This window comes from Haliaeetus albicilla, chromosome 7, assembly GCF_947461875.1.
Source record: "Haliaeetus albicilla chromosome 7, bHalAlb1.1, whole genome shotgun sequence".
Taxonomy (NCBI): Eukaryota; Metazoa; Chordata; class Aves; order Accipitriformes; family Accipitridae; genus Haliaeetus; species Haliaeetus albicilla.
In genome coordinates, this window is record NC_091489.1 from 15,038,071 (window position 1) to 15,050,654 (window position 12,584).

At 37.2% G+C, this 12,584-nt stretch overlaps 1 protein-coding gene across 11 annotated transcripts in view; it reads right to left on the bottom strand.

The window, feature by feature from the left end:
* SYNE1 (spectrin repeat containing nuclear envelope protein 1) overlaps window positions 1-12,584 on the bottom strand; it is a 321,099-nt gene that overhangs the window by 239,798 nt on the left and 68,717 nt on the right. For 9 of the 11 annotated variants that reach the window (XM_069787039.1, XM_069787028.1, XM_069787027.1 and 6 more), the window contains 7 exons: window positions 12,084-12,179; window positions 10,162-10,245; window positions 7,084-7,104; window positions 6,710-6,802; window positions 4,847-5,025; window positions 2,638-2,834; window positions 2,387-2,496 (listed from right to left, as the gene is read on the bottom strand). In XM_069787039.1, the coding sequence (XP_069643140.1) occupies window positions 2,387-2,496; window positions 2,638-2,834; window positions 4,847-5,025; window positions 6,710-6,802; window positions 7,084-7,104; window positions 10,162-10,245; window positions 12,084-12,179 (780 nt within the window). The remainder of the gene's footprint in view (window positions 1-2,386; window positions 2,497-2,637; window positions 2,835-4,846; window positions 5,026-6,709; window positions 6,803-7,083; window positions 7,105-10,161; window positions 10,246-12,083; window positions 12,180-12,584) is intronic. The other 2 variants (XM_069787029.1, XM_069787032.1) reach the window with 1 other exon arrangement.

Sequence of the window (12,584 nt, forward strand, 5' to 3'; positions counted from 1 at the left end):
TATATTTTTAAACTGCATTGTTGGGTTTTCAGCACTAAAATCTGCCCATGAGTATCATATAATATGTATGACACTCTTATTTTGCCAAGGCTTATCTGGACATCTTGTTTTACCTAGGTATCCTGCAGTCAACAGGATCAACTGCATTAACTCCTGGCTTCTTTCCCCCTCCCCTACAGAACTGTGTAAACTAAGGTCCTAGCATTTGTTGGAATTTGTTTATGATAGTCTGCCAAACCTATCATTACGATTTTCTTGAGAACAGATCAAATATCTTAAAATGCAAGTTCAGAGTATGAGAAATTTTATTATCTCTTGACAGATTCTCCCTGAAAAGTCGTAAGTAAAGCACCAAGTGCAAAATAAGCTTCTCTTGGTGATATATGACAGAAATACAAAAGTTTATAGCAATAAAAGACAACGGGTGACAAAAGCTTAGCCATTTGAGAGCTTGTATCTATCTGGTCCCAAATGGATGAAAGCATTGTGCTGTTTTTTCTATGCATTTCACTGCTTCAGGGCCAGTGACTACTTGGGGTCCTGGACTTTTTGTGCATTGCTTACTGGCCTGGATCCATCCAGATCTCTTTCCTATCAACCTGTCACATGCCATGAGGTCATAATTTTGTACCATGACCTGGGGTGAAGGAACTGGAAGTTATGGTGGGCAGGACTAGGGAGCGAGGTGGACATAGGTGCCTGATAGGGATGAGAATTTCTCCAGATATGGATTAGCAGAATTTGCGTCAGAAAAATTGAGGGCCCCATCATTATTCTTGACTGGAGACTCCACTGGAGAAGTGGAGTTTGTCTCAAACTGCCAGACATTATTCCTTCTCACACCATTGATGGATAGTTCTTCCTCAAGGAAATGAAGAACGATGACATTAGAAATCTAGTGCAAGCTCAAACTCTTACTTTCTTCTCAAAGTCTGGGAATTACTAATTTCTGCAGTGTGACATGCAGGGGATCAGTGGTTCTACCAAAATTCACCTGGATTGCTACTGGAATATCTTAGCGATATCTAGGAAGAAGAAGTGGTCTTGAGCTAAGCATGTCAAACTGATGAATTTTTCTTGTTTCACTTCCTAGTAATTCATTAGGAATTCTGGAGACAACTCAGTAGTTTCCCTTTCACAGCTCATGTGCTGTCATCTCCGTGGGTATAGCCAGAGGCAGGCAGAGTGTGGAGTGGCCGAGTCCTGCATTCTCCTGCATTGTCTCTGCATAAATCTCAGGAGAAGATGGTGAGGCTGTTCCTCAAAAACCAACCCCAGCACAGGCAGGAGACCTGGTCGAGGCTGTTGGCAGCAGAAACTGCATTGCGTGCCATGGTATGGAGATGGCGGGACTGCCTTAGCCTGCCACAGGCCACATCATGAAGCTTCAGTGCTCACTCCCTCTGCTTCAGCAGCCCCATTGCTGAGTGGGATGCTGTGGCATGGGCAAACGTATGTCCTCAGACCAATGTTGCAGCAAGGAAAATGAAAAATTCCAGTGCTCAGGCACTGGAATTGGACAGCAAAGCTACAGCTGCCTTAGCCACACATAGCCATAAGGAAGGAGATTCACTTCTTTCAAAGCCCTTCTATAGCTCTGTCAGGAATGCAAAGAAACACAGATAAAAAGTGCTTCCTCCTTCTCTCTTGCTGGGGCTGAGCAGATTGTCTCAGCAGTGTTTCCTGTGTTTGCCATGAAGAAAGCAAATTATCAGGTTTAGGAAGTGAGTCATGATCACTTGGCATCACTGAGTATAGCCATTCTAGTGCAAAGCTGATGTACTAGAGCATACACACACACACACACACAAAAAAAAAAAAAAAAAGAAAAAGAAAAAACCGTGACTGAAAACAATTCCTTAGAGCAAATAGTCAAACATCACCGTGCAATAGAAAAGAAACCTGTGCCAAAATTGTAACTGCCTCCAGAGCCTAAAAGCCCAAAGACTATACCTAAGCATCTCTTGGACTATTCTTGTTCTTATCCAGAAAGCCAGTGTGATAGAAACAGAAGTGATGCATTGCTTCAGGTAACAAATTATTGCAACCTCATTGGTGTTATGCTTGAAAACCTCTTAGGGAACTTTAGGATCCATTGGTTTGCTACTATCTACAGTAACTGTTTGTGTTCTTTTTGGCTCCTACTGCTGAAAATAGGAAAATCTCTGTAGGATCACCATTCTATTTTCTCCATCTACTAGTAAACATCTGCAACACTTGCTCCTTTATTCTCTGCCAATCTTTCTCAGTTTTCTTATTGTGCATTCTTTCCCCTTGAACTGCTCATCAGGAGGAAACATAATAAACTATAAGAAAGCTATAAAATGTATTTACGAAGCCCCCCTCATGATAAACTGATTCGTATAGTTATGCAAGAGAAACTTACGTCATTCTCCTGCATGTCAGTCACTGTATGATGAGGATCAGGATAGTACTTCAAAAACTGGGCTACATAGGTCATGACAGACTTTTCATCTGGCTTGTCAACATCCACATCTAGACAAGTATAGAACACAGTAAATTAATTTTTAGCTGAATGGCGCAAAATGCTGCTTAAGTATCTAAACACTATGAATTAGCATATCTGATTTAACCCATGCAAGTAATTCAAAATTTTTTCAACTACACATTAGGTACCTTCTGGATCAAGGAGCCTTGGAATTCCTAGTTCTGCTTCTGCAAGTGTGAAGGCTTCTTCCAGATTTTCTCTATTTGACCTTCCTCTTACTTTCTCCATGTCCACTAAATCTGGGCGGATAGCATGAATAACAGAATGAAATGCAACACCACTCCTCCAACTTTGTCCAAAATCTTTGATTTCAATTCCAACTTGCCTAAAGAATATGAAAGGGAAAAAAAAAGTGACTTGCAACAACATCAGGACTAGATGAAATAGGGGAGGAGACAAGGTGCTCCATCCAGCGGCTACCCATCATTAAATCTAAACCACTTGCTGTTCCTTCAATGCTAATCGGGTCAACTACAGCTCCGTCCATCCACTGCACAAATTCATTTCTGCTTATGAAGATCCAAGACTTTTTTGTCATATAAGTACTGTATTTGTCTCCAGTGGACTTGTTAGTGGCAATAAGCCAACGGTATTTTGAACAAATGAAGTGCACCAAGGTTCTCGAGGTTCTTGTACAACACGCAGTCTGTGGATGTACACAGCTCCGTTCACTATTCTCTCCCTCACTATAAACCACTTCATATCTCCCTCCATTATAACTACTGCAGTTCAGTTAGGTACACATCAGTATCATACCAAAAAAAAAAAAAAGACTGCATTAATCTGTTATCTTTTAAAATGAAAGCATGAACAGTATGAACAGTGACATCACTGCTGTTCAGGTGAAAATGTAACACACAAATTTCTTTATATTCTTACCAAAAGCATGAGAGAGACTATAATTTCACACACCCAGGACACTTACGTGTCCATTAAAAAATGAACACAAATTATCAAGAAATAGTATTATACAATGAGAAAGTAATCAGAACTGAATCACACTCCTGACTGCTTCTTTTAAAAGTAATTCTGAAAGGTATGGCTGTCCATAGACTGCAAGACTGTTTTTCACCTTGTCTGAGCATGCAAACTTCATTTGAGGACACACTTAGACACTAAGGTAGTCATGTCATTGGGAGGTTCACAGCAACAGTAATTCTGAATGAAGGCTTCATTCAAAGCTCACTGCGATCAGTGAAACACTTTCACTGAGTTTAATGAGCTAGCCCTTGCAAATTACAATGTGAAGCTAGTCTAGGCTGGTCTATCCTTCCTCTAGGCTTCTTTCAACACATTTCACCTACTCTTCCCATTAACGTTGACAGTTTCATTTACAAAACTCTTTGTTTGTATTTTGTTTGTTTACATGTCTGGAAATTGCAACTGACCACTTTCAGTTGCCTGTCTTTTACTGACAACAGTGTAATAGGAAGAATGTCAAATTAGACTGTACTGCACTACAAATTACTGTATTCTACCTGTTTATTGGCGAATTGGGGAAAGCCTCTATCATTACAATTATATTTCTTTTCTCTGAGGCACCATTCCATAACTGGCCATTTCCCCTCCATGTTTTGCACAATTGATCTCTTCAAAGAGCAGCGATTCCTTAATTTGAATAAATCAATCCATTTAATTCTTTTACATCTTTGATTTTTATTTTCTTACTGTGGAAGCTATCAAACTACTATTGTATCCTTGATCTAAATTATGCTTTTTTTTTTTAATGCCTTTTTGGAAGCAGAGCAAACATGGGATAATTATACCAAATAAAGGAGAAGATTCTTAGGTTAACAAAAGATATCAAGAAATAACTCCAAAATAACTTGGATTAAAAAGAATGAAAATTCAGGGCAATTTTGGTATTAATATGTCCCTTGTATCACAAAAACTGCAGAAGGATATTCGTAATTTTTCATCACCTGCCTTTCAACAACAAGTGCCAGAATTTAGTGCTCCTACAAGCTCTGTCACTGAGGAATGCTAAGTTGGTGTGGGACTTGCGTTGTCACATTGAGTATTTTGGCAGCAGGACTAACACATTCATTCAGACATCTAATTCCCCTTTCAGTTCCTCATTCTGTCAAAGATAAACCCATTCATTATTCAGAAACTATAAAATATGATTGCTTGTAAAATTAATGCAAATCATTATTTATTACTTGCTTGTTGTATGGTGGTAACATTTAGCAGCCTCAGTTGTCAAAAAGAATATGATCACAGGGAAGTGCTATATAAATACAGAGCAAAAGGATAATCCCTGACCAAGAGAGTTTAGAATCTGAAGAAAAAGTAGGCACTTAAGGTATAAATTCAGTTCATTTGTAGGTTACTTACTTTGCTGCTGTGTATTGTATCCATTTTAACAAAGCCTTCCTGGCACTTCCTTGGACCTTGGTTACCACCTTCCGTTTGCTTGGGGGACTTGCAGTTTCTGAACTGACAACACTCTCCACAGAAGAAGCACTGCTAGACAACGACTGCAGCTGTGGGAGGTTGCTGGTAAGCTCTTCAATCTATGGGGAAAAAATGTTAATGGACTGTTGGTAGATAATCTTCTTAATTCTCACCAGTTTCTTAAATAATTTTCTAGTACAATTGACAAAATAAAGTTGGGCAGAACCTATGATTAACGTGCTGTGTTTTATTTAACTGTAGATTAAAGTAGCTTCAAAAATGGTAATGTATGTGCCCAGATGATGGTGTTAATTTCAGAAGTACAAGATATCTAGCAATCATTCACTTTCTTGACACCCCACAGCTTAAACACTATGCAAGCGTGTCATGTTATCTATTATGACAAATTACAGTTTAAATAGGACACAATGCCTTACATTTAGCTTGAATTCAAATTATAAAACAATACACTAATTTCAGAGGAGGCTCTTTCAATTAAAGAATGGAAGTGACCTCAATGATCTCATCTGGATAGTTCCTCATTTACCATTGTACTGTTTTGGCACAAATTCAATTGCAGTTTTGCTTAGAGGTACATTGTGAAGGAACAGTGAATGTACCGCAGGCAAAGTGCATTAGCAGTGCTTGCCGAGGTTATATTATAGTTATTCGCATCATGGCTTTCATCAAATGAAAATCATTAACTTGACTCTTTTAAGGACATTAAGTTGACTAACAATTTGGCTCTTTAACAGGAAAAAGTTATATCCAGAGGACGTTGCAAGATTGCCTGTGCTGTCTACTTAGAAAACAAAGTTTTGTCACCTTGCAGAATGAGTCTGTCACAATGAGAACCACAGCTCTCATGCATTTCTGCTTTCATTCATGTCAAAATGATGTATCTGCCTGTGACAACTAAAGAAAAGCTCGAAAATGACCCAAGTAAAACTGATGCACAAAACTAGAGTTTCAGAAACTCCGAGAAGCATAATTTTCTCCGTTCATCTCGATGAGCTATAAATGAAAATAAAAATGATAATATCATTCTGGCTAACTTTTCTTCTGAAAAGGAGATCTGAACCATTAAGGTGTCACACTGGCTGGTGCTTAGGAGAAAGCATCCCTGAGACATGAAAGTTACACCACAAGAAAGCCAAAGCCAAAGAACTCCAGAAAGAAGAGTAAAAAGATCAGTTGGCTTTTTAATTGTTAGGCAGTGACTCATTTGGTTAACTCACATGGACAGGATTTAGAAAACCATTTTTCCCTCCCACCTAATTTCAACAGAATGTAAATGATTTCTCTTCTACAAATTCAAACCCCTCTCAATCTACACCATCCCCAGCTAAAATTTGTCCTTGCAAATATCTGCATCTCCCAGTGAAATCAGCATGTTGACATGTATTGTGTGAAAATAATTACTGTCTGACATCAAGTGCACTGGAATTAGACATACAGCACAATCACCACTGAGGCTGATGAAGGTACTTGTAACAGGAATACACAATTCTATCCTTTTCTTTTTTTGCTCTGTTGTATTCTTCAGAGAAAGTGGAAGAATATGTTCCAGTGATGAAGGAACTCCATTCTAGGCCCAGACCAATCTATTCTAAAGACAAGTATCTAATTTTACCCAATGTGAAGCACCCCTACCATCTACTGCTGCTTTCTTCAGGATCAGATTCTCAGCTAATTATAAAGTGACTTAGCTATGGTGAAAGACTGGAAGTACACCAGTTCATATGAAATGATGTTCTGAACCATTATTTGAGCATCTACACTGAAGTACAAAAAATGTAGTACCTGAAAATATAAAATTATGGTCCACACCAAGCCAAGAACAATAGAAGGCCTGCCATCAGCAATATCTGTTGAGTTTATGTTGACAAGCTTAATCTATATATGAAAGAAAACATGTATTATTACCACACACATGGAATGATAACAATTATGAAATGCATTTAAAATCAGTTTTATATTTTTAATGCATTTTTGCAATCAAATAACAAGTTTCTTAATTTAAAAAAATCATCGAATGGTGCAATTTTACTTTTTAGACAAGTATAGATATAGGTAATGAAAGATTTTTAAAACCATTGCATGCTATTATTAGTAGAAAAAATATTTAATTGCAAGCAGAAAGAACAATAAAAGTTATATAGAACCATTGTACAAACCGGAGATCCTCTGTATATGGACTAGCATAAAAAACAAAGGGAAAAAGATGATACAAAAATAAGTTTTAAATGGTTAATTATTAGGTAAATGCATTAATTTAATTTTATAATGCAAAGAAAGCACATTTTTGGCACATCTTACAACATAATTAATAAGGAAAGCAAATTTAATGCTCTAACAGATTTTAAATTATGCAGGGTTTTCTTGTTATAGTTCTAGTAGAAAAGTGATTTTAAGAATAAACAAGAAAAGGAAAAGGAGGGTAGAAAGCATAAAAGAAAGATAAGGGAAAAAAGAATGCCACAGTTCTCCAGTAGAGAGCCTTTTATTGTAAAGAATATTACCACCACTAATTAAGGCTCCCTTGCAAGACAAACCTGACTATAGTTCTTTTAATATAAGAAAAGAGTTGGAAAAAATTAGTTGTCCAAGGTCACATGAAGTTTTTCAACAGAAATGGGAACAGATTACATGACTCTTAACTCCGAAATACTAATCTATAGTCTGAATAAAGTATCACCCTAAAATAAGCTTGTAAGATAAAAGGCAGTAAAGGAGGGGATAAAGAGTACATCATAAAGAATTTAACAGGTAGATAATGTTCAAGGAAATGGAATAAAACGGGTAGTATTAGAAAATTAGTAAATATGTTAATACTTATTTCCACAGCAAAACTAAAGAGTCTGCCATCAATCATGATATAAATACGAAGGGCTGCTGAAGTGTTTGAGCACTGCAAGCTTGTTCATGGACAAAGGTTATGGAAAAACCTTGGAGAATAGGTTAAAGAAAACCAGGAGAATGACTTTAGATGACCTCGTTTGTCTCCCCAAAACAAAGAAAAGACTGCAGTTCTCTGCAGCTGGAAACCCACTAGATAATGTCAAGAGCAAAAGAAAAAAAAATTGTTGTTCAGGGCTGTGAAGCTCTTTTCAGTATTAAAACTCTACAGGGTACTTGCGAAGAGACAGAGGAGAAATCCCACAGGTTATATTTCCAACCTTCTCTGCCAAGAAATCTGACAAAACTCTGGGAAAACTGACATTACTTGCTTCTATACCAGCCAATAAGGAAAATTTTCTATTACCTACCTGAAGAAAAACATACCAAGAGTCTCATTCTCTTAGCTGGACCAATTCCAACAAAAGCTTTTCTTTTCTAGAAATGATGTTTTCTTATATGTATTACAGATCAAAAGATTTACAGGGACTCAGCTAAAGCTTCTGATTAGGCTACTGTTCAGAGAAGCATAGCCTATCTAGTCTAGTTATTGTGTTACCTTTGTCTTATACTCCATTAAAATGGATCTACAACTACAAAATAAACTTTTCAGAACCATGACAAAAACAGTTTGGCCCAGAAAGATATCTATTAATTGCCAGCTGCATTTTGCAGTATAACAGGAGTATGTGCAGAAGTCTGTTTCGACAGTGAAAATAGGAAGTTGATTAAATGTGTAATAAACTTTACTTATGGGAGAGCCCATGGAGGAAGGAGACCCCAAAGTGCTGCACATAGCCACCTGTCTCCATCCGTTCACCTTTGAGTACAGACCAGGGACTGCACTCAACTGCTCAAGAGGCATTTGTTATCTTAACAGCATCCCCACCTCCTCTGGGAGGAAAAGGGTGACAGACTGGATAGATGTATTCTTCAGGCTGGCTTCAACCTAGAGACCACCTGCTAATGCACACCAATCTACCTGACCCACTGTGTATTTCCAACTCCCTCTAAAAGAAAATCTGGCATATTGATACAAAGTACATACAAAAATAACTAAGACAAGTCCGGACAAAAATACTCAGACATGAGAAGCAAAACCACAGTGCTCCATTTCTGGCAATCTATCTTGATCTTCAGGAGGGTCAGTAATCTAGCTGCACTGCTCTATTGTTTCTGGGATCTAAGCTGTGTCAGTCAAAGTTCAGGTCACCTGCTATGTTGTGAGAGATAAACTAGGGAAGCATGGGTTTTTTGCTCTACACCTCAGCCTTGTCTTAACTTACGCAGGTCTCACCAGAAAGCAGCTCTCTCTAAGACTCCACTCTCAGGCTGCATATATTCAGTATTAAATACTGAAATTGTGAGCTAAAGCTGAATTTTTCTTTGGGAATACATTTGTCTTTGCTTTGGTTATACATTTTTCAATTAAAAAAAATTCTCTTATAGCTTGCTTTCTACAGGCATCTGCTGAGATTGTTTCCCATGTAACAGAAATATAATTAGGTCAAGATGCCATAGGGTTAGAAAGAGGGAAAGAATGCCAAAACCCAACAACTCCCGGTGTACAGCATTGTGGAGATGTAAAATTCGTCAAGTATTATATCTGCATTGAGAAAAATTGAACTAAAATGCAGAAATTAGAAGAACAAAATATCTGCAATCTAATTAAAAAACCAGATTCAAGTCATTACAATACAGGGAGAAAAGTCAGGAAAAAAGGTAGAATTAGAGTGCTTTTATTTGATATTCATACCTAGATCACATTGAGCTTTTAGATTTTCTGTTTTGTTAAATTTATAATTATTTTTTTTTTCATTTCTAAAATGGCCACATCATTGACGTTACCAGAATCAATCCAGGAATTAAGTCTGAAATCCTGCCAAGCTAATAGGGGGTCACACTGTTCTACATTTTCATGTCTATACTTTCAGGGAGTAGAGTTTTGCATGTACAACCTAGTGAAGTCCATAAATCTATTCTTTTAATCATTTGCCTCTACTGAGCTGAAGATCATTGTTCTTTGCTGGGAACAGCAACAGGAAAGCAGGGAACATGAGGAGCTGAAAAGCACATTAAAAAAAAAAAAAAGAAAGAAAAAAGGAAGGAGATCATCCTAGGTGATTCTAACTAAAAATTAAAAAAGGAAAAGGTTTACCCTATACATTGCTACGTATTAGTGTTGGATCTTGTAATTTTTACTTTACAGCAGCTTTTAGGAACTGTGTAGAAACTGAAGACTGCATACATAGCTCAGATTTTGGAGAATAAGAAGAGGTGGGTGGATACAAATCATACATTTAAGGAAAGAAAGAAAAAAAGAAGGAAAAAGCAGGACTAAGTGCTACCAAACCTACCCGTCTTCCCTCTAGAAATTTAAGAGCTGTGCCAATGTTGGCAACCCAGTGAATTCTCTTCAGCTGACGTCCCTGCTCACAAGGCTGAAAGAGAAAGAACGCTGTAAACTCTAATTAGATTTATGCCAGTTTGCCACAAAAAATGAAGTTCCAGATTATTATAAATGTCTATGTACATACCATAGTCTGATTTACATGTAAAAATGTTCCTTGGAACAGTCAAATTGTACCTTTGCGTATACCAACAGGAAAGACTGACAGATATAGGGGATATAGATGTGATACTTCTAAGAAAGTTATTTATGTCTTAATAACCTCAGGATGCAAGCTGTCGGCTTCAGCCCATAAACTTCTCAAATCAGAGAACTAGTTTTCTTATGTAAAATAAACTAGTACTATTTTTATACACACATACACGTATATATGTATTTGAAAGAGGGCAACATTCTCTCAGTAAAATATTTTTGCCTGCAAAGGAGAAGTCAATGTGATTGTTGTTTTTAAAAATCAGTCTGCAGTGAATACATTTTACCTAGAGGATTTTTATCAATACTTTCTAATATCTTCCTGCCAATTAAAAAACCCAACTATCACAAACCCTCATTGAACAATGAATTTTGCTGGACTTCAGACCTGTGGGCTAAAAAAAGACAGGATTATTTGAATTAAATCAAGAACATATCCTAGGCTTCTAATACTCTACAGTGGAATTAAATTACCCACTGAATCTTATATTCTAATGCAAATATACAACTACTATAATTTAAATTCATGTTCATAGAGTGACAAATGGATTTAACAAAGGCCTGCTATAGATTCTAAAATTCCTCTTGCAGTTACTACAGAATATCATATTATGGTATACATAACCTTTAAATTAACCAGACGTTATTCTGGTCCTGTAATATCTCTTGCCTTTCACTAATTAATATAGGCAGGATACAATCCCGTGAATTTCATTATAACAGGTGTCATCATTAAAATTCTTTTCCTGTCTTACTACTTCTGTTTTGCCACAAGAGGGAGACTTTCTGTCTTAGACGAACAGAAACAGAAGTAAGTGTATTTCAACAGAGCAGAAACACACCAGAAAGGATAGCTTTTTTCCCATCTTACAGTAAAATCACTCTTGCAGTCTGAATTACTACCTAATTTTGGGTATCACCTGCAATCAAAACAGAGCTGAAATATGGAAAAAGAGGCAAAAGTGTGGCACTTGCAAATTGCCTGCATGTGAGGGAACAGATAACATCTGAACCCTAGAGCAAGCTGAATGACAGACTGTTGCTCTACTCCTTCAGAAGCTGCTACCCGATCTGCGAGCTGGTTTGGAAAAAGTGAGAGCCCCTGGTCTAAACCCTTTCATTTTTCTTCCACATCACATGCACAAAACCAGCCTGGCTCCCAAAAGACAGCCTATTTGCCGTGTGCACATTGTGGCCCCTTGGCTGTGAAAAAGCCATTTGGCATCACTTAAGGTTCTTCACAGTAGCAAAGCAGCTGTCAAGGTAAATGGATATAACCCCAAGAAATTTGAGGGGCTCGCTTTTTTTTTTTCAGAGAGAAAGCTGTAAATTTAACAAGAAAAGACTGTCATTATTTCTTCAAGGCGTATAGAAATAGCCTGCAGTTTAGACCTTGTTTGTGCCATAGTAACACCCAGATGAACTACAAAGACTAATACAAATAAGCAATTTTTATGAACTACTAAGACAAAATTAATATAAAATACATAAAATCAAGAATGCCAGTCTGTAATAATCTCTTTTTAGCTTTGTTTTGTAACAAAATAGTCCACTCCGTGAATAAACTTACTTTGCTATGTAGCAGTCAGGTTTTTTACTGTATTCAAATATAGAGACATATTATCCTAGAGAAGTTATGCAGCTACCTTGTATATTCAGATGGAAGGAAGTTCTTACCAGCTTCTGCCCTGAAAGAACCTCCAAAAGGGCAATTAGCATTACCCCATCTTTGATATCTTCAAACAGATCATTCACCAGCATGGGAGGATTGCGCTGAAAAGGAAGACTTCAGATATTATAAATGCTCACAAGCATTACATCCTACCTCCTTTCCTTTCGAACAGAAGCACAAAGAGTGGCTGGTCCCCTTCTTTATGTTTTATAATGTTTAATATTAATGTACCATTTAGCCATTGCTTTGCCACCATATTGTTTAACTATTGAACATTTCTGGTGCAGGACTGTACTGCTAGATGCTTTCTGCCACTAATGATACAATGGAAAAAACTCCTGCTCCCTAAAACAAGAAAAGAAACACACCAACAACTGCCTATGAGTCTATAAAATAGTACAGATGTACTATTACAGTCACATTTCAATCTATCAGCCTATTTTGCCTAGTGTTAAGTATGTCACAGAAATTTCACTCTCTCAGTCAAGCAATACAAGGAGCTGTAT